A 23403-nucleotide genomic window follows, 5' to 3' on the forward strand; every position below is an offset into this window, starting at 1 on the left:
TATGAATAAATTTTTTGAAGTTCAAAGGAAGTATGATATTTGAACTGCAATTAGAAAAGGTTTCTTTACATTCTAACTGATGACCAAATTTCAATACTCATCTACTTTGAATATCAACATTATTTACTTTTCCAATGCTCTAGCCTAGCTGCTTTGTTTGGTACCTATCTTCAATTTTTTTCACCTCTCTTTTAAAGCCAAAATCTGGATAACATGACTCTCTCCTCCCTCCAATAAATGTCTCTTCCTATTACAACTATGTTCTACAAAGCTAGTTATTGCAGACAAATCATACAATGAATAAATGCTAAGGTCTTCAACCACTTCCAGCTATAACCACATTTTATTTATAATACATATCTGGAAGTCTCCACAATATACAATTTAGTGCATAAAATAGTCATAAGCAAAAAAGAGGTATTTTAAAACACTACCATAAGTACATTTTAATGGAAACCATTACATATAACTGCCCTTCTTATAAAAGAATTGTAAGTACAAGCACCATAAGCAGAAACAGAGTATTTTTTTAACCCAATGAGCTAAAAAGGAAAAGTATCTTCTTTCTCAAAGTAGGTATAAAACAGCCAGTTAATGACAATTCAAACAATAGATAAATCTGTATTTTCTACGTTCACATCAGGACTTATAGAAGCTATACATTTCAAACCTAACTTCTAATAAATGGGTATGCTGTACCACATAAACTGGATAACAACCAACCAAAATGAACATGATATAAAGTAACTACTAATCAGAATGAAGAAACATCTTGTTTTATCTATAAATACCAGTAAGAATGAATTATACCTTTTCTTTTTTTGAAAGAAAGAATAAAACATCTTCATAGATTTCAAGACGATCACGCTCCGATATTGCATTCCAGACTTCCATCTCGCCAAACATTTGCTCTGCTTTTCTATTCAAAATAATTAAATGTTACTCTATATCATACAATAAAAATTAATCTCAGACCATTTTGATTTTATACTAAACTTAAAACCACCATATGAACACTCTTTACCACTCTAAATTCATGACTGTATTATAAAGGAAAATTTTTGAATAATTAAGAATAAAATAGCTTAGGACTCCTTAGAGACAAAGGGCTTAATTCTAAATGAGCAATGTTTTGTAGTCAAAACTATCTTTTACTTAGTGTAGCTAGAGACACTATCAAACTGCCCATGGGACTAAATGATAGACTTCAAAAAGTTATCAGATGCCCTGGCCGGTGGTTCAGTTTGTGAGAGGGTTGGTCCAGTACACCAAAAGGTTGCTCGGGGTTTGATCCCTAGTCAGGGGGAGTATGGGTGAGGATAAAAAATAAAAGTTGTCAGAAATTTAGCTAACCCATAAAATAGTACTAATTAAAGAAATAAAGAGTCTTTCACTAAGGCTCTTCCAGAAGACAGGAAAATAAGGAAGCACATAGGAAAAATAAACTTAATAGCTTACTACATATTAATATTTAATTACATAGTTTTAAAAAAATAAAGCATTCTAAAATCAAGAATGCTATATAAATGCAAGTGTTCAAAATGCTATACTTAATGAAAATAGCCTGTTTCTTTCAACAAATACCAAAAATTTCAATTCTTATATTAAGTAGTAGTCAAGCTTTGAATATTAAATCAAGTCTTTCTCTCCTTTTTGTTTTAGTTTCCTAATCAATAACTTAATGAGTCTATAAATTTTACATTTAACTACTGATTTGGTATGTATCTAATAAAATAGTCATAAGCAAAAACCGCCATGCTTACAAATCATCTCATTTTATTTAATGAGCATCTATCTACTTTAGAATAGTTAATGTACTTGGCAAAAAGTTGGACACACACAGTGCAGTAAATACATACTATGCATCACTAAAAACTCTTACTTGTATCTGGTTGTGGAGGTCATTTTCTCATGATTTTCAAGAAAACGCTGAAAGGATTCCTTAGCCTCTTTGTATTTCGACCTTGCTTCTTCTTTTTCTTCTTTCTCTGTCTGAACTTTATAGGCATTAAAGGCCTGTTTTTTTTCACTCAACTTTGCTAAAGCACTAAATAATAGAAAATGTCACATAGGAGTAAATGAAGGCAGAATGATCAAATGTTACTGCTTTGAAAAACAATGCAATTGATTTAATTCACAAATTAAGAACATTTCAGGAAGATATTAAAGGTAACAAATGATTACAGAAAATAATTTCAACTTTCAAAGTAATTCTAATTTCATCTTTAGCACAGTACTCAAATTGTATAACAAGCCTTTTGGCTTTTTGGTTCATATCACACATGGAACAACTCTATTCTTACCATCCAAAATAACAGAAGATAATGGGAGTGGAAAGTTACATTGCTTTAGACAATTTTGATTTTTCTAGGCTTGCTATGCTCCAAGTGCAAAGTAAATTTTAAAAAAATCAAAGTATTACCTGTATCGTGGATCATTAATAATCATTTTCATAGCTTGCTCCCATGAAGCATTAGATGGTACCCGCTGAAAACCATTTAATAAAAAATTAGAATTTTACACAAATATAGTAAAAGTTATACAACAGAGAACAAATTATAATATCAGTGAAAACATCAAGCACTTCCTTTGCAGAAGTTTTTTTTTTTTAAGTTCTAAAAAAATTTCTTACTGAAGCAAGGCAAATCTGGGTAATGATATACCTATACACTAAAAAGAAAACTTAAACTGAAATTTAAACAGCACATGAATACTTTCTCTTAAAACTACTGATTAAAGATAAACATGTTTTAAGAATAAAAAAAAACTTCCAAAAAATATTGAGGTGGAAGGTACTGGTGGACCTTGGCACACAATAGATTTTGTGGACTTATTTTGGTTAAAGTCAGATTCGCAAAAAATATTCTTCAAAAAAAGGGACAAATTTAGTTCATTTTCAGCATTTTCAATAAAGGCATCACGGTATGGATTACAATGAAAAGTAACTTCATTTATTAGATAATTATTATGTCACATAAAAATCTATTATGCAAATACCTTTTCTTTCAATAACTCTTTAAATGCTTGCTTTGCCTCCTCCTTTGTATTCCAAGTATATGTTTTCTTTGCTGGTTGGCTTTCGTCCTCTTCTTTCTTGGGAGTAAAACTAGAGAAATTTAAACATGTTATTTGTAGCTTAAATAAACATTTGCTTCATTTAGAAAAATTTAGCACTTCGATGTTGACCTAAAATTTGACAATTTTAGAATAATGTCTCCAATGTGAAATCTACATACTTACCTAAACATAAAGAAATAAAGGTAATATGTAATTTTGTGTAAAACATTCAGTTATTAAGACCCTGCAAAAAGGCCAAAATAAAAATGAAATTGCACTAAAATACTGGTTCCACTAGTTAACAACTTTAAAATGACTTACAAAACTTATTCAATGCCTTCATTTTAGTGCATAATAACTAAGAATTTGGGCAAGCATGACAAAATATAAAAGAAGGAGATTAATCTAAATCAGGGTTGGCAAATCCCGTCTGCTGCCTGTTTCTATAAATATAGCTACACTAGAACATAACCATGCTCATGAGTTTACATATTGTTTATGGCTAATTGTGTGCTACCACAGCAGAACTGAGTCACTGTGACAGACTTTAGAACTACAAAACCCAAAGTATTTACTCTTAGTTTACTTTTTTGGTGGTCTTTATGAAATGAAAGGTTATATAATGGTAACATTTCTTCTTATATTAAAAAAAAGATAATTTAGAAAAAAACAAAAAAGCTTCAAGTAGAATGCTTAGGGAAAGATAATGGAGTACATACTAACAAAAAATACAAATATATTCGCACACTAAATACTTGAAAGAAAAAAAAGCAGGAAATAATGGTTAGAATTATGAAAAACAAATTTTTGTGGAAAAAATAAAGTATAAATTGATATGTAAAAGATTGTTATTCCAAACTTAAATGTCTACGAGTAGAAGAACACTTAAAACTTATGTATCCTATATAATAGAGATGTAATATGCAAATGGCTGTTATGCCCTGAAGACAGGATCACTGATCAGCAGGAGGGTGGGGCAGTGAGCTGCTAGCAGATGGCTGAGAGCTACAGGAGGGGGCAGGGCAGCAAGCTATGAGGGTGGGCAACCCCTGGTCTCTCAGAGCCTCTGACAGTGTGGGAAGGAGGGGCCGGAGTGGAAAGAGGCAGCTCAGGGGCCTGAGCAGAAAGGGGCTGGGCCGGAGTGGAAAGGCAGTGCCGGCAGCCAGGGAAAGGAAAGCCCATTCTAGCATGAATCTTCATGCATCGGGCTTCTAGTATGAAATATTACTAGATCATAGGGTATGCAAATATTTGCAAACTTTTCCTGTCTTAAAAAAAGTTGTACTAATTTAATTTCATTAATAGTTTTCCTACATCTTGCTTATGTTAGCTTTTTTTTTTTGTGCCTACTTAAGTGTTATCTTTATTTTTTGCCTACTTGATTTTTGTTTGTTTGTTCAATATCAAACTATAGCAAACTTCAGTGCAATGCCATGCAAAGCCATATTTGAGACCTAGGCAAAAGAAAATCAGTAATACTGATGTTTACTTAAAATTTTCCTATTTTATTAGTCATGGACTTTTGCTCTGATTGTTTTAAAATACTGCACCACAATATAGCTTGATTACTAAAGTTCTGGGCACACTTTTAAATATGTCTCACACTAAGAAGTTCTGCTTCTTAAAATGTCTATGGATTAGTTTTACAAGTTTGAATGCATGAGCTTGACCCAAGAAAATTCAGCCTCAAAAAGTAATCTATTATCTAGAGACTTATATTTTGATTCTCCAAAAATTAACACTTAATGGTCAATGACTAAGTTGGCAATATGTCTGGAACTGATTTGCAGAAGACAAGTTACTAAACTTACTCAGCTACAGTTTCCTTAGATGTTTCTTCTCCAGCATTACTGTCAACATTCTGATCCTGAACAGCAGGGGTAGTAGTAAGTTGTGCTTGTTCTTCAGTTGAAATTGTTACTGTGTTTTCATTATCTACAACAGTAGCAACAATTGAAGTAACTTCAGGCTCAGGTACAACAGGAACAGTTCCACCGACAGTATTAGCAGAGGTGGAGGCATTGGCGTTGGCTGCGGCAGCAGCTGCAGCAGCAGCTGCGGCAGCTGCAACAACAGCAGCTGCCGCTTCTGCAGCAGCCATGGTGCTCATTGTGGAAGGAATTTCTGTTGTAGGAACTGGGGCTGTTGATGCTGTGGTGCATTCTTCTTGCTTACTATATATTTATAAAAAGAGAAAACTGGTTATTTCAATATTAATAATCACAAAGCCAAATAAAGCTAGTGCTTAATTATCATACAATCAAATGAATAAGACAAACTCTTAAAAGGGAAAAAAGGCAGTGCTGCCAAACTGTGAAGCTATTCAAAATAATTAAAACCACAGATGAAACTGGATTACTTTGATTTAATTCAGCAAACATTCACGAAAATGTAGGATAGGCACTCAGACAACTTTGCCATTTCCAAAAGCCTGATAATTGTTTTCATTTACAAAATGCCCTATCAGATTGTATCATACCATTAAATTTGATCTATATCATAAATTTCCATACAATCTTTACATTTTACTCATTAAAAGAAAAACCTGAATAAAGGAAGATATCTGTATCTACATCTATATAATACTTCATCCGTTCCCAAATTAACGTAAACAAAATTTTGGAGAGTTCTATAACACAATCTTAATGATAAATGATGCAGTCTAAATTTAAACAATCACTGTCTAGTAAAGATCACTAGTGTACCTTGAGTAAATACCCCTCCCTCTCCAACTCTCAAATTCTCCAAAGACACCAAACCATAGGGCCTAACATGTTAATGTTATTTATACAATTAAAACAAAATTGTAGGAGATATCACATTTCCAAATACATACTGATATATGAAATTTGCTTACTTGCTTTCTTCAGCTTTGATCATTGCTACTGAAGAGAAAAAAGAAAAGTTACATACTAGTTTTTAAATACAATCACTGAAAAAAAACTTTAAAGGAGATAAAGTTTCATACAGTAGGATTTAACTTATTATTATATGTACATATATAAAATCACCACTTTTACTGAGCAAGTGCTTGCTCCAAAGTCCCAGGGCAACAATTAAAGAATAAAGACAAATTTAAAGAGCAGTTTTTAAGAAAGCTTTTCCCCACACTGCTGCTTTCCCCAAGATTGCTAGCTACTGTAAAAACTCCCTGAAATAAAACAGTACTTTCCCCAGGGGTAAAACTATTTGTTATTTCTTAAAGATATCAAATTCAAAATAAGATCAAATTCAAGTTATGAAATTCCAGCACATATATACTAGCATTGACAGGTAGGTAGATAGTTATGCACACCAACTGTATGTAGTAGGGTTATATCAGAAATGAGCTTCATATTTCTATGTCAATTAACTTCGAGCCTACCAACAGTATTATTAGCCAATGCTAATACTGAAATTTAAATTTAACTGTCAAGATTAGCAACTCAATGGTCCAGCTTTAATTCTGGTTAAAGTAGTAACATTTTTTGTAGTGGTAACCAAAATATCTTAGCATCATTATGAAATGAGGTGCTCTAACTCTGAAAATAGAGGGTGTCCCAAGAAAATGTATACACACTTTGAATAATGTATAAAGGTAGTGTTTACTAAAATACATTTCATTTTCAAAATAAAATAGAATCAACTGTTCAAGTGTGTATGCAAATTTTTTTTTTTTTTAGGACACCCTGTATTTTATAAACTGTACCATTTTTGAAAATCTGTTTAGGATGGCTGACAAAATATACTAAAGGGGTTACTGCTATTAACATGAATTATCATAATTTTCATATACAAACTAGAGGTCCGGTGCATGAAAATTCATGCACTGGAGGGGGCCCCTCAGCCAGGCCTGCCCCCTCTCACAGTTTGGGAGCCCTCAGGGGCAGGAGGCAACCTGGTGATCAGGGGAAGGCAATGCCCCATCACACCTCTGCTGCTGCCACTACCGGTAGCGCAAGCTTCAGCCAGCCCTGGTTACCTGAGCCTCAGGCAGCCCTGGGTGGCTGGGCAGTCGCCATCTGAGGCTTGCCTGTGTCTCTGGCCGGCCCTGGGCGGCTGGGGGGCTAAAGGGACTGGGGGACTCCAGAGGCAGGCATTCGGAGTGGTCAGGCCTGCCTGGGGGAGGGCTCAGCCTTGCAGCGCCTGCCACCCTGGCAGGGCTTGAGAGGACTGGGCGCCGCCATCTTTGAGGGCGTGGCAGTCAATTAGCATATTCCCTCCTTATTGGCTGTGGCATGAGGGTTGTTTGCCTACTTGAGTGTTATCTTTATTTTTTGCCTACTTGATTTTCTTTTGCCTCAGTCTCAAATATGCAATGGCGTGAGTTCAATTAGCATATTCCCTCTTTATTAGATAGGATGATATTCTAAGCTAGTGGTCGGCAAACCTCGGCTCGTGAGCCACATGCAGCTCTTTGGCCCCTTGAGTGTTCTAACGCCACTTCTTCAAAATAGACTTGCCTAGGCTGAACACCAGCTTCTGCACATGGGCCACAAAGCTTCAATTGCACCGTATGTGCACGCCCGCATGTGGTATTTTGTGGAAGAGCCACACTTAAGGGGCCAAAGAGCCGCATGTGGCTTGCGAGCCACAGTTTGCCAACCATTGTTCTAAGCTAACGGGGTGACACAGAGCAAAGGTAGTAAATAGACTTCAGACCACAGTGCTTGTAAGAAATTATTATCTTTTTCATGTCAGATGTCATTTCACATTGCAAACTACTTTGTTAGTCCCATTCTCCTAAACTCTGTTACTTTTAACCTACTATAGTTTGACACCAGATTCTATCTTAAGTGAAAGTAAAACAACTAAATTCTCAATTCTTACTCATAATCTGCTATTTTAAGTCCTGAGTTTTATATTAGGTAGTATTTCTAGATTTTAAACAGTATTCTGAACAATTGAGAATGTTAAAAAAAACCCACAAAAAATCCTTCCTTTGTAAGTTAGGCATAATACTTTGCTTACCTTAATTCTCCCAGAACAAGCATAAGGCCTATTTTGCAATGCTGTGATTATATAAAATCTGCATTAAATATATAGTCTCACAATATATTAACAAATTTTAAACTGATAAGGATTCAAGGTTCTCTGCTATCTGCTAAATGGTAAGATCCATTTCCATGTATGTACCACCACCCAGAGCTGTATTTAGAAATATTGTACATAATTGTCCTTGCCCAATTTTCCAATGGTGTATAACTTAAAAAACAAACACCGAAGTGCAAATTCAAAAACTATAAGCTCATTTATAATATAGCCCTTAAATGAAAGAAATTCTTTGAATTAGAGATTTCTCACTGCAGATTTATCCAATCATGGTTAGTGAATATTAGTGACATAGTATAAAAATGTTAAATAATGACAGAAAATGAATTATCAAAGCAGCTCACCATGCAGGTTTGATTTTGTAATAAGACTTCCAGCAACAATGGTATTCTGGTATCCTAGTTTCAGTGGAATCAAATCAAATAAAAATCTATTTAAAATCTATAGAACTGAGATCTAGAGCAACAAGAAAATAAGAGCCCATAAAACTGTTTTACCATTTAAAACATTCTAATCATTTAATAATAATTAAAAAAAAAGCCTTTGTTTGAACAATCCTATTTATGGAGGATTGTTTCAGTGTGAATGACATATATATATAAAAATTAACATTATGAATTATTTTTTTCTGTTTTACCTTCAAGATCCTCAAGTTCTTTGGGTTTGGCCCAACGGGATTCTTTTGTTTGAGAATTATAATAGTATGGCTTCCCAGAGTCAGACTTGTACTCCTTCCAGGGGCATTTAGATAAAAGTTGCTGGAGGGAAATAAACAATCAGTTAACAGTAATGTTTTTAGTATCACTCATCATTAACATCACTGTTTTCACTAGATATTTCAAGCTATACAATTTGAAAGCTTGTGAAGTAATGGTATATAAGCTACCAATTACAAGATACTTAGAGTAATGTTAAGATCAGAATACATAATTTAATCATTTCAGTAATACTATAACATTTATACTATTACTAGAGGCCCGGTGCACGAATTATCCCCCTATTGCCCCCCTCCACTGGGTTGCCACCCTGCCCCAGGCCTTCACTACCCTACTGTCTGTGTCCATAGGTAAGATCTTTGGTTAATTTCTTACTCCACCCCCCCCCCCCAAATCCCCTACACCCTGAGATTCATCAGTCTGTTCCATTTTTCCATGCCTCTGATTCTATTTTATTCAACAGTTTATTTTGTTCATTCGATTAGTTTATTTTGATTTTTAAATTCAATTGTTTATACATATTTATTGCCATTTTATTGTTTTTTAAACTTTTTTCCTCTTCTTCATTTATACCCAATCAAAGGTAAAAATTACCAACCACATTTCACAGACTTCTCAAAACTAACATAGTAGGAAAAACATAAAAATTGGGAATAAGCAAAATTTGATTTAGTAATGCTTAGATTTCAGCTTCATAAAAACAATTTATTACAAATCTATGTTAATTAAAAGGAAACAATATATATGTAAGATATACTTAAAATGTAATATATAAACCAGTTAGGGTGGTATAAGAATGCTATTGAAAACTCAAATTCAGACAGAGGGTCTTGGCAAATATATAATTGATAAATATCTCTATGTCAGTATTAAATAAAAATTTATAACCTCTCCTGACAAGCACTGTGGTACATATTAGTGCGGTGGCTGGAAAATACTTTTATCTCCTCAAATTCCTTAAGGGTGATGGGGGAGCGAGGGTGGGGGTGGGGGGGAGCACAGGGCAGGAGGGGAAGATAAAGGTGCCAACCAGAAAAAACATTTATAGCTTGAAATGCCAAATCTCTTTTACTTAGGATTTTGGAGTTTTCCACATATAGTACTCAATTTATTCCATCTTGTCTTATATTCTGAATGGCAAACTTGCAACATAAAATGAAAAATACATATTTCGGGGGTGGGGGGGATTTTCCAAAGAGACAATTTCTCACTCTAAGAGAAGTATTTGCAACTTATTTTCATCTCTATAAACTCAGCCCCATTTGAAAAATTTTTTAGAAAACTTAGAATACACATGAAATCATCCAAGTTTACTATAGAAGAAAACAATTTGAAATGTTAATTTAAAAAATAAAAGGCAGTCAGAGAGAGAGTCTTTTTTCCTTCCAATTTATTCTTTAAATTCTTTCTTAAATTGATGTCACCTAACAAAGGTTCCTGAGCAGGGACAAAATAATAAAATGGGTCTGTTCAAAGAAGACAATGCATTTTGTCTTTTTGTTGATTGGTGTGTTTAATAACTCCCGATTCCCAGCCTTCAAATTTTTACCTCAGCAGGTGTTTTAAGATCATCTGGTTTCTCCCAAGTAGACTGTTTTGTCTCAGTATTGTAGTAGTAAGTCCTTCCATCAGGTGATTTATGTTCAGTCCACATTGATTTCTAAAGAAAAAAATATTACAACGTTTAAATTATTTAACAATTTCACTGACAGTGAACATCAGTATTATTGGTTTCAAAGCAATATATGACGGAATTAGAAGTATTAAATGGGTACACTTTTGACAGTTTAAGGCACGTTAGAATAATTCAGTGATGCAAAAATTAGGAGATAACTGAAAATCAGATTTTAAAAGTGCTTCAAAAGCAGCATGAGTCAATTCAGGTTTTAGGATCTTTTATTCTATAATGTCTCAGAATTCTAAGGCTATGAGTATTCTCATAAGAACAGTAACTTTACAACTTAAATAAGATAATCTTTCAGCAACGCAAATCAATGCCTTATGGATAAGAGTTCATGCTAATGTATAATGAAGGTGAAGTGCTCATGAACTCAACAACCCAAATCCAAAGAATATTTACATCAAGTTGGACAAAGTTCTACAGAATCTACACTGACATGCTATAAAGATGAACCTGTCAAAATCAGAAAGCGTGACTTCTAGATGACAATAAGAACTTATCAACAAGGTGAAATTTTAACAGATAGAAAATGTGAATCCAAATGCCTCAACACAAGATAGGTGAGACAAAGTTTCATGTGAAACTACTCTGATATAGAATATAAATCCACTCTTGGGGTCCAAAAACAAAATAATAACTACTAAGAACCTACTAAAGTTCCTAATAAAATCTGAGGTATCAACAGACATGCCTCAAACAAAGGTTTGTTAAGTTTTACAAGGGTACTATATATACATGCATGAATACCTACACATACAAAATGTTAATAAAGGGTAAGGGAGGAAACTTTGAGAGGTGATATTTGATGGTAGTGATAGTTGGATAGGTATATACTTGTTCCCAAAACAACCCAGTTGTACACATTAAATATGTACAGCTTTTCATGTCAATCATACTTTAATAAAGTGGCTTAAAAATAGTTTTAGAAGGAATCATGAGAGAATGAATTACTAAATGAGATCAAAGATACTAAGTCCAGTTCTGGCAGACTGTTCAGATGATAACAGAGGGTTATAGAGATGATCTTTCCACATTTCTTCAAATCTAAGACAAAACATTACTTTACATACCTCTAACAAAGGAAAACTAAAATTGTCAAACTGTCACATCCTTTGTACCACTCAGCTTTTATGTTAATCTTATTGAATTTATTTTTACTTAAACACTGACTTTATCACACATCACTTTTGTGAATACATAAAAAGGAAAACAGGCAAATAAAATAGTTAAGCTGTTCCTTAAACTTCACCGTGAGATCATTTTTTTGTATCAGTTGCTGATATCCATTATATTTCACACAATATCACCCTCTGGCATTAAGGATACTCATAATGCAGCATTTCTCAAAAAAATAAAATAACCCAAATCCACTGGTACTTACTCTTAAGTTTCTTGCATTTTTATTTAAAGCTAATCTACCTTTCCTGCTTCCTTATCAACTTTATTGAATAACTAGTGCCTGGATGCACGAAATTTGTGCATGGGTAGGGTCCCAAGGCCTGGCCGGCAATCAAGGCCTATCTGTGGGGCAATCAGACGGCCCCGTTGGCACTCACTTGGCCAGCCTGGCGCCGCCCACTCGCCAACTGGCCCCGCATCCCCGCAGCCACTGCCTCCCTCTGCAGGGCAACCTGCAGGACAATCTGGGGCCTCCCACTGGCACTTGCCTTGGCTGGCCTGGGCTGGGGGTAGCTCCTGCATTGAGCATCTGCCCCCTGGTGGTCAGTACGCATCATAGTGACTGGTCATACCACCCGTTGTTCTGCCATTCAGTCGATTAGCATATTAGGCTTTTATTATATAGGATTATATAGGATAGAAGACCTACTTTTGATTTCTGCTTTGGGAATGTAGCTAAATGCAAGTGTTGCTTTTGCTACTCTCTCACCATAATCATTTCATTCCTAGCTGATAAAAGAGTGCTATGAAATTATTTCTAGGATTTTTCTCCTAAACCACTGATGTTGACACTTTTACCGTCCAATCATGTACAACTAGCTATGACTACTACCTGGAGAACAGAAATCGTAAGACATCATTAATTATAGAGTGCATCCCAATTTCATTCGTATTAAATGATAAAAGTAAATATGCTAATAGAAAACTAGATAATGTAAGGATCATTTGTAAAAAGTGAGAATGGAGAGCCCAGCCGATGTTGTTCAGTAGTTGAGCATGGACCTATGAACCAGGAGGTCACAGTTTAATTCCTGGTCAGGGGACATGCCTGGGTTGGGAGTTCGATCCCCAGTAAGGAGCATGCAGGAGGCAGCCAATCAATGATTCTCTCTCATCATTGCTGTTTCTGTCTCTTTCTCCCTCCCTCTCCCTTTCTCTCTGAAATCAATAAAAAATATATATTTTAAAAGTGAGAATAGAGAACACAAAATGATGTGATTTTAACAAAAATAGAGGATGATTTTTTCTCTAACTTTTGAGAATTAGAATGAAAGAATTACAGATAGCCATAAGACTAGAAAGGACTTGATAAAATTTGGGCTGTTTGATAATAAAATGAATGCCCCTTCCTAATGAGATTTGTTAAGTCATCTGAAAACTAGTCACAGAATGGACTAGAAGAATTAATGTATTATAAAAATATCCATACTACACAAAGCAATCCACAGATTCAATGTAATCCCCAGCAAAGTTCAAATGGCATATTTCACAGGAAATAGAACAATCCTAAAATTTGTATGAAGCCACAAAATACCCCCAATAGTCAAAGTCATCTTGAGGAAGAACAAAGCTGGAGGCATCACACTCCTGGATTTCAAACTCTATTACAAAGTACAGTAATCAAAACAGTTTGATATTGGCATAAAAAGACATATAGGTCAATGGAACAGAATCTAAAGGCCAGAAATAAATTCATGCACATATGGTCAGTTAATTATAACAAAAGAGCCAAGAATATACATAAGGAAATGACAGTATCTTCAATAAATGATGTTGAGAAAACTTAACAGCCAAATTCAAAATAACGAAACTAGACTACTATCTTATACCACACACAAAATTTAACTCAAAATGGCCCTGACTGATTTGGCTCAGTGGATGGAGTGTCAGCCTGCGGACTCAAGGGTCCCGAGTTCGATTCCAGTCAAGGGCATGTACCTTGGTTGCGGGCACATACCCAGTAGGGAGTGTGCAGGAGGCAGCTGATCGATGTTTCTCTCTCATTAATGTTTCTAACTCTTTATTCCTTTCCCTTCCTCTCTGTAAAAAATCAATAAAATATATTTTAAAAAAAATTTAACTCAAAATGAATTAAATTTGAATTGAGATCAGAAACTATAAAGTCTCCTAGAAAATATAGGCGGTAAGTTCCTTGACAGTGGTATTGACAATCCTTTATCTGAATCCAAAGGCAAAGAAAGCAAAAATAAATAAGTGGGACTACGGCAAGCTAAAAAACTTATGTACAGCAAATGAAGCCATCAACAGATGAAAAGGCAACCTACTAAATGGAAAGAAATATTTGCAAATCATCCTATATAATAAAAGGCTAATACGCAAATCAACCGAACGGTGGAACGACCGGTCGTTATGATGCGCACTACCCACCAGGGGGCAAATGCTCAACACAGGAGCTGCCCCCTGGTGGTCAGTACATCAGAAGCCAGGTTCATGGCTGGCAAGCGCAGCTAAGGATGACCGACTACTAGCTTAGCGGAAGCAGGACTAAGGAGGCAGTTGAACATTCCCCGAGGGCTCCTGGACTGTGAGAGGGCGCAGGCCGGGCTGATGGACCCCTCCCCCTGAGTGCATGAATTTCGTGCACTGGGCCTCTAGTATATCTGATAAGGAGTAAATATCACAAATATATAAAAAATTCATACAGTTCACCAGCAAAACCCCCCAAACAATCCAATTAAAAGAGAGGCAAAGAAACTGAATAGACACTTTTCCAAAGAAGAAATACAGATAGCCAACAGGCACATGAAAAGATGCTCAATGCCACTAATTATCAGTGCAGTACAAATCAAAACCACAAGATATCTATCACCTCACATCTGTTAGAATTGATTATTACCAAAAAGACAATAAAAGTGGTAAAGAGGATGTGGAGAAAAGAAAACCCCTGTGCATTATTGGTATAGCCATTATGGAAAACAATATGAAAGTTCCTCCAAAAATTAAAAATAGAACTACCATTTGAACCAGCAATTCCACTTCTGGGTATTTAACTGAAGAAAACAAAAACACTAACTTGGAAAGATATATGTACCCCCATGTTCACAGATATTTAATGCAGAATTATTTACAACCAGAGGCCTGATACCTTGAAGGTATTATGCTAAGTGAAATAATCAGACAGAGAAAGACAAATATCACTTATATGTAAAATCTAAAACAAACAAACAAAAAAGATACAGAGAACAGATTGGTGGTGGTTGTCAGAGGGGAGTGTTGGGAGATGGGTGAAATGGGTAGAGAAAGTCAAAAGATAAAAACTTTCAGCTATAAAATAAATGTCATGGGACTGTAGTGTACTGCGTAATCACTATAGTTAATAATACTGTATTTCATATCTAAAAATGGTTGAGAGTATCATAACAGTACTCATCACAAGAAAAATTTTTATAATTTGTATGTTGAAGAATGTTAAATACATAACTTATTGTGATCATTTCATAATGTATACAAGTACTGAATCATTTGTTGTATACCTAATACTAATATGTTAATTAAAATAAAATAAAGATGAAGAACATAAAGGTAATGACCATAATCTGAAGCATACAAGTAACTCATATTTGTGTACCTGAATCTAAAAAGAAAATAACAGTAAGCTATCAAATAAATAAATGATATTTTTTGAAAAGTTTAATAGAAAATTAAAATGTCACTCCTCCTAAAATTGAAATTAATAACTATCATTACTCAAAAATAAAAACAGGGCTTTTCCCTGCTGACAGCGCTCTCACAAACATGGTGAACGTTCCTAAAACCTGCCAAACTTTCTTTAAGAAGTGTAGCAAGCATCAACCCCACAAAGTAACAGTACAAGAAGGGCAAGGATTCTTTGTATGCACAGGGAAAGCGACGTTAAGACAGGAAGCGGAGTGGCAATGGTGGACAAAGTCAATTTTCCGAAAAAAGGCTAAAACTATAAAGAAGATTGTGCTGAGGCTTGAATGTGTTGAGACTAACTGCAGATCTAAGAGAATGCTGGCTATTAAGAGATGCAAGCATTTTGAACTGGGAGGAGATAAGATGATAAAGGGTCAAGTGACCAAGTTCTAAGCTTCACATTTTGTTTTATTATATGACAATAAAATCTTGATACGTTCAAAAATAAATAAAAAATAAAAACAGGCACTTACAATGAAAAAACACCAAACAGATATGTAATAACCATTCATATGTTTACATTAATTTTAAAGCAAAAGATACAAAATAATTTAAAATATTTATATATAGTTCACAATTAAAAGTGTTTTCCCCTAATTTAAAATACTGACATATATGCAATCAATTCATAGCTTTCTACATTTCCTAAATCTGGAGATAACAGCTACCTCCAGGACTGTAGTTTTGAATAAATGAAATTACACATATAAACTTTTTTTCATTGATGTTTAAGAACACAAGCAAAAAAAAAAAAAAAGTCAGTGAAGCTAAAGAATGGGGCTATTAAAAATAAGCATAAAAAGACATCTTTAAGTGGTCTCAGGCTTATAGTATTTTTCAAACACACCACAAAAATGTCTAACAGTATACCTACACAGAAGCACTAGCAAAAAGAACTAAAAGATACTATCTTAAAATCAAGTGTTGAGAAAAAAAAACCATGGCACAGCAATATATTCCTTTCTGACACTGTTAAGAAAGGTACAAAAAAAAAGTATTATTATTTTTTTATTGATTTCAGAGAGGAAGGGGGAGGGTGTGATAGAAACATCAATGATGAGAGAGATCAATGAACGGCTGCCTGCTGCACGCCCCACACCAGAACCTGGGCATGTGCCTTTGACTGAAATCAAACCCAAAACCCTTCGGTCCACAGGCTAATGCTCTATTCACTGAGACAAACTGGCTAGGGCAGAAAAAAGTATTTTAAATTACATTCATTTTATAGTAAAAAACAATTATATATTTGTACATAAGAGTCATCTCTAATGTAATGCTTAACTAAAAGTTTATCAGGCTAATTACTATGCACCTACAAATTTCATTTCCCTTCTAATTGTGATGGGCAGAATCAAATCCTTATAAAATACACTGGATTCCCATTAAGTCCCATCAAAATCAGATTTCAAAATACATCATTCACAAACCATTTTTCAACATTTGGCATAGAAAGAAAAAGGACTAAAGTTAGTAGATATTTAATACAGAAATAAGAATAAATATAACAGGCTAAAGTATAATGAAATAAATATCTTCCAGAGGTACTTACTGTGCCTGTTGTACCTAAAAAAAAAGAAAAAAAAAAGAAAAGAATATTTATAATGTAATAAATCATGCTCTCCTTGAGTTACCAGTTTAAAAATACTTAATATATTTTTCCAAGTCATTCCATCACACTAAATATCCTAAAACTGTCCCATATAACCTATGGTTATGTACTTGCTATTTCCAGGAAATAAACATCTATTAGTGCATCGTATTTTCAGAATTAAGTGGCACATTGAACTTTCAATCTGCAAACTCAAAGCTGGTTTGAGAAGTATTCATATATATGCCTTTTGTTTCTCTTGTTCTTGCTATTAATAGGTATCCTCTTTATCAGCTATACTACAGAAGAACTTGAAAAATACCTTAAACCTCTCTAATCCTATGCTTTAGATTTCTGGCAAGTTCAACTATCTAGGGTCCACTGAGCAATTAAAAGAGGTCACTATGACATCAATGGTAGAGCCAAGGTATTAAAAAGTAATTAAAAATAAATGTTAAATAATTTCCCAGGATTATTTAGGGTAATAGTAATCAGCTCCAGATATCTATATACATTAAAATATTACATGTGTTATTTCAGAACATCATTTCAGCTTAAATCATGATATTTGTGAAACATCTTAAAAACATCAATTATGTCCCCTATAAACTGAAAGCACATTGTGCATTTAAACATGTTGTGACGCATGTTTAAAACAAAAGTTTAGGCATAATCCCGGGACAAAGTTTAGCATGTGAAATACTAATTTATATGGAACATTATTTACTCATGGATAAATAAAGTTATTATTACATACTGAAGCCACACTAGTCAAAACAAACACTTATTGGTAACTGGCTGAAGAAAAATATTATAATAGGATTTGCAACTTATAATGACTACAAGGACCAAGCAGGTTACAAAAAAATAACTAAATAGTCCAGAAGGCCAATAAGAATACATGTTCCACGTGGAAGTGCTACCCCATTCTACAATGTTTGCTGATATAATTATTAACTCACCAGAGTTCTTCATTCAAATATTCTAAGACCATTGTAAACAATAAATATTCAGATCATCCAATTTTTCAAGAGAAATCAAATCTTTGGGCAAAAAGATAAATTCAAACTTTATGTAAAGTCAACAGACTTTAAATGTTAGCAACTAATTACAAAATTTAAAAACACTGTGTAGGCTAAAGTATGTCTGTAGACCAAATTTGGCTCCAGAACTCTTGATCTGAAATTAGTTTCTTATGGATTCAATTATGAATGTTATCCCTATTTCCCACTGCCTTAAAAAAAAAAAGACAAAACCAGGAGCTGATTATAAATCCCAGGAGATACTGCTTTCATTCCTCATTAGAATATGGTAGCTACTGTTCAAAGAAAGTGTAACATATACCACCATAAATGGCATGCATACCTGCTGTTATATCCATATTATTTACTCCTGGCTGTAAGAAGAAAAAAAAAATTAATATTCACCTTGTTTAAACTGTATTTTACATAAGTCACTCATAAAGAACAATTAGTTCCCTGTATGTATATTTCTCAAGCCACTGATTCTAAGATTTTTTGTTAAGTTTTAGTGGTCTCAGTTCCCTGAACTTGATATATAAATTATAGAAAACATCAGGAACCTGGGGTTACTGAAGCACTTTAAGTGTTACATTTATATGATCATCAATTATATACAGGTCAACAACTCTTCATTCACAATTCTGAAATCCAAAAAGCTCTGAAAACCAATTCATGTTTGACATCAAAACTCATTATAGTAGCAAAACCTGACCTGAATGAGATGATTTAGTCTTTATTTGCCCCACATCAGAGGAAATTTCCATGTTTTGCTATGGAAATACTGTGCTAGAAATTATAGGGCACTGCCCAAGACCCCATAGGAATTTTTAACATAATATATAGTATATATTATTTATTACTCTATATTAAAAAAAGATTTGAAATATATCTGATCCTAGGGGTTTTGGATAAGACACTACAAACTCAGCACTCCAATGGAGTATGCCACATCTGTTCATTACAACCACTAGGCTATCTAATCTAATAATAGACAAATATGCAAATTGACCGCAACTTCGCCACACCTAAGCCACGCCCACCAGCCAATCAGGATGAGTATGCAAATCGCCCCAACAAAGATGGCGGCTAATTTGCATATCAAGACAGCGTCCAAAGAAGCCAACAGCTGCAGAAGGGAGTAAAGCTTGGGGGAAGGGCGGGGTGGAGGCGGGGCCAGAGGGAGGAGAAGGGCGGGGCGGAGGCGGGGCCAGGGGGAGGAGAAGGGCGGGGCGGAGGCGGGGCCGGGGGTGAAGGGAAACGTGGGCGGGCTGGAGGAGAAGGCAGGGCGGGCGGAGCGGAGGCGGGGCCGGGGGCGAAGGGAAATGCGGGCGGGCTGGAGGAGAAGGCGAGGCGGGCGAACAAGGGAGGAACGGAGGCGGGGTAGAGTGCAGCAGGAAATCCTATTGCAGGATTTTTCCTGCAACGGGAAAGCTAGTCATGTAATAAAGAAGTTGTGCAAATTTGAATATCATAATAATTTATATATTGCTATATTATCCAGTGTTCATAGTTTTGATAAGTAATGTGCAACACCTGAAGTCTCAAAAAATAATGGATTTCAAATATAATCTTCTGATTTTTAAATCTAGAATCTAGTATTAAATCACATTATTTCAATTTTCAATTGGCACTCAGTAAAGCATGTCTATTCTTTATTATAATGCTAGCAGACCAACAAAATATTTCTAGTTGACAAATTATGCTTTTTAGTATTCCAGTCTTATCTAACGTGTACAATTAATTTAATAAATAAAAATATTCATATACTATAATATAAATAAAGGGAAAAATGAAAACTCATTCAAGAAGCTAAAAAATAAGTCTACTATAATTCCAATGTTACATTACAGTACTCCAAAGGTACTTAAAAAGCTAGTGATTGCCTATCAAATACATATATATAGAAGGCTAAAATGCTAAGTGTCCAACCGTCCGATCTGTCGCTATGATGCACACTAACCATCATGGGGCAGACACTCAACGCAGGAGCTGCCAAGCTGCAATGACTTAGCAGCGGCAGTTCTTGGGTGACGCACCCCGAAACCAGAGAGCAGGGAGCCCAATTCCTTGCGGGGCCATGTGTTTCCACCTTCAGCCATGGGTTATGTTGTTGCTGGGGCACTGTCAGCCCCGAATATGGTTTACTACACACTTGCTACGTTTGTATTCCACACCCTATATGACAGCAACTTTGCAGAGTGCCCTCTCGCACTCTGGGACCCCTCAGGGGATGTCTGAGAGCCAGTTTCAGCCCGATCCCCACCTGCCGGAGGGACCCCAGTAGGTTGGCCCATCTCACCTTATCCTGCCCGCCCCGCCCCATCAGCCACATTCTAATTAATTTCCTTTAAATGTGCAGGAATCTGTGCACCGGGTCATTAGTTTTAATGTATAAAAATAATCAAAACATCATAGGAAATAGTTATTTTCACAAGATTACCGGTAAGGCAGGCTGCATGGAAGCCTGAGACATATGAGACATCATCATTCCAGGCATTACTGAAGACATCATTCCAGGCATCTAGAACAAAAGTTAAAAAAAAAAAAAAAGGTTACTGCATAAGACCAAAGCCCTTAATATGACTTGAAGGATCTATGTACAACTCAAGATTGAAACCCAGTGAGCACTGTATTATATAGGTAGTATGCTTAGTAAGTGCTTGTTGAATGAATGAAGTACTTCATCAATTACCTACTTTAATACTTATGTGATAATTAGTATGTATAGTCAAAATTATTTTAACAAACTTAAAAGTTCAGACAATTATGTTATTTGTAATCTAAATTTAAGAATATTAATTTCCTTTAAATTTTAGCTCAACACTCATGCTTTTCTCCCTTTTTTGGAGCTAGACAAATTTTTTTTTCAGTATTTCTCACCTTTTCAATATTTAATTAAATAATTTTATAGCAATCTGGTCCTTTTAGATCAAAGGTGTTTAAAATTCAGTGATTTTTAAAACTACATAAAAATTAAACTTCTCAAATACAAATCATCTATAACCTCATTGGTAAAAACAATTAATAAAGTATATACATAAATATCTGGAGAAAAAATATTAGTTTGGAACCTTAATCTAGTGTACCAATAACTGCCATCCAAATCTACGAGTTAATTTTTTCTACTAAGCATGAATAAAGATCATGAAGAATAACAAATTTCCAAAGGATTCTGACCTATGTTCATGTATATTAGTATAATCTCACATTATAATTTTGATTTTACTATGAACAAGTCTAAAGAAAACATGGAAGGTGATAAAAATTATATACAACCAATTATTCAAAAATTTTAAATTAAATGAACAATTTGAGAAATAAGAACCAAAAAGAAATAAAAATATTAGTCAACAGGAACATATGCATGTAAAGTTACTAAAGATAGACAAGACCACCCACACACTGAATTTTACTACTTGAAAGTCAAGTCATCAAGCAAAGCCAGGCTAAAGTACAATTAAAATGAAGTAGAATGGTATTAATAAGTTAAAGGGAAAATTGTTTGCTTCTCAAAACGTTAAATAAACTGTTTAAACATCACTAAACAAGAACAGAAAACATGTGACTAAAACTTGAAATACACATTCAAATAAGCATTAAAAAAAAGGTGCAGAATTTGAAAATCGAAATACTGACAAGCCTCCAGCACCCACACTAACAGAATAACAAAAATAATTTGCACATTAAGAAAAAAAAATTAAAGAGATCAAATGAGAACTATGCTTTTCCCCTCTCTTCTCCAACCCCTACAGACATACATACCCTCACATTAATTTTTCATTAGGCTAATAGCAAAATAGGTTTGAATTCTATAAGTACTAAGTTACTGATTATGGTGAGCCAGCTGTTAAAATGGTCTGTTTATAAAATCAAAAGCTAGTTAACACATCCAGTAACTAGAATTCTAAGCTAAATTGAGAAACTGAAGTTTGAAAACTTAACAGAAAAACAAAATCTCCATCATGCAACAATTTCCACATGGTAGCACAAATGAATGTAATTTCAAACTGAAATATTCTGACACACAAGTGATCAAATCCCATTTAAAAAACCAAGCACAAAAGTTTAGAGACAAGGCCAATGATACAACAAATAACATATGAGAATCATTGAAGAACAGTTTGCCCCGGCAGGGTAGTTCAATTGGTTGGAGCATCGTCCTGTACACCAAAGGGTTGCGTGGGTGCAATTCTCGGGTCAGGGCACAAACCTAAGTTTCGGGTTCGATCCCAGGTCAGGGTGTCTAGGGGAGGCAACCAATAGATGTTTTTCCTCTCACATAGATGTTTCTTCCTTCCTCCCTTTCTCTCCCTCTAATTTAAAAAGGTGATAGAATTTTCTCAATTGCTCTTCCCACACTTTCAATTTTAAAAATCCAAAAATTTACCTTAAGAGTAGAACTCATGATATTGGTTACAGAATGAGATTTAATTTCAAATAAGAAGATAAATTCTCACTCAGTACCTCTATAAATTCTTAGGAGCAACAACTGGTTAAGCTTGTTCAGCCTGATATTTGTAAGATTCTTAAATAAACTGACTATTCCAAAATTAGATAGATCATTAATGTAATTTTAAACCAAAAACTGTGATGTTCTTCACATGAAACCAAAGAACAAAAACATAAACATGCAAAATACGATGTTTCTTATGAAAGACTATTACAAGAGTTTGACAAAATAACAGCTCTTCCAAAGGCTTGAGTATCACAAACAAACCTGATTCCAAAGCCTGAAGAATCCACTTTGTGGAAATGTTATGATTTCTGTTTTTTCATTAATTCTACAACACACATAACATGGACATGCCTATCTGACTGAAGTTGAATCTTTCAGAGGATTTGTGCTGACGTGGGCCAATAACTTGGCAGCACCATAAATTTGAGACCATTAATTTTTTTCTAAATCATTTTATTTAATACCACTGATAATGGGAATCTAGGCTGCATCAGTGTGGTTCCAATCCTCAATAGTTGATTTCCTTTCCTCTGCCTAATATCCAAAGTTTGAGACACTCAAACTACTTTGCTGTCCTCTTTTTGATGATAGGTTTCTTTCTTGTTTCACATGAAGAGAATAGCTCTTTGGTATCCCAGCTTTATTTGTAGAATATTTCAGACTTCTCACTTTAGGCTTATTTATTCTCTCTTAGGGCACCATAATACAATTGAGTGTCTTATGATTGATGGCAATGTAACTTCGATGAAATGGGATAATGGCTCAAAATGGTTAAAGAGAAAAATTCTTAACCTAGTTGCCACAATACCACAACAAATTCCATCAGCCAAATCATTCAAGTTACAAAGTCGTAGTTCATGTAAGCTTCATGTGAAGCACATTATAAAATCACAACCATGTAGCACTTCACAAATTTCCATTTAAGCTACAGAGGCAAATATTAAGTGCTATAATTAAGAAGTGAATCAGAGAGAACCGAAGTGTGCAAGACATAT

At 34.6% G+C, this 23403-nt stretch overlaps 1 protein-coding gene across 8 annotated transcripts in view; it reads right to left on the reverse strand.

The window, feature by feature from the left end:
* PRPF40A (pre-mRNA processing factor 40 homolog A) overlaps positions 1-23403 on the reverse strand; it is a 48469-nt gene that overhangs the window by 13661 nt on the left and 11405 nt on the right. For 5 of the 8 annotated variants that reach the window (XM_054722759.1, XM_054722758.1, XM_054722760.1 and 2 more), the window contains 12 exons: positions 20393-20473; positions 18296-18326; positions 16892-16905; positions 10354-10464; positions 8726-8846; positions 8433-8486; positions 5915-5942; positions 4869-5231; positions 2998-3106; positions 2423-2487; positions 1883-2047; positions 811-919 (listed from right to left, as the gene is read on the reverse strand). In XM_054722759.1, the coding sequence (XP_054578734.1) occupies positions 811-919; positions 1883-2047; positions 2423-2487; positions 2998-3106; positions 4869-5231; positions 5915-5942; positions 8433-8486; positions 8726-8846; positions 10354-10464; positions 16892-16905; positions 18296-18326; positions 20393-20473 (1251 nt within the window). The remainder of the gene's footprint in view (positions 1-810; positions 920-1882; positions 2048-2422; positions 2488-2997; positions 3107-4868; positions 5232-5914; positions 5943-8432; positions 8487-8725; positions 8847-10353; positions 10465-16891; positions 16906-18295; positions 18327-20392; positions 20474-23403) is intronic. The other 3 variants (XM_008138685.3, XM_028141224.2, XM_028141218.2) reach the window with 1 other exon arrangement.

Source organism: Eptesicus fuscus, chromosome 11 (assembly GCF_027574615.1).
Source record: "Eptesicus fuscus isolate TK198812 chromosome 11, DD_ASM_mEF_20220401, whole genome shotgun sequence".
Classification (NCBI taxonomy): Eukaryota; Metazoa; Chordata; class Mammalia; order Chiroptera; family Vespertilionidae; genus Eptesicus; species Eptesicus fuscus.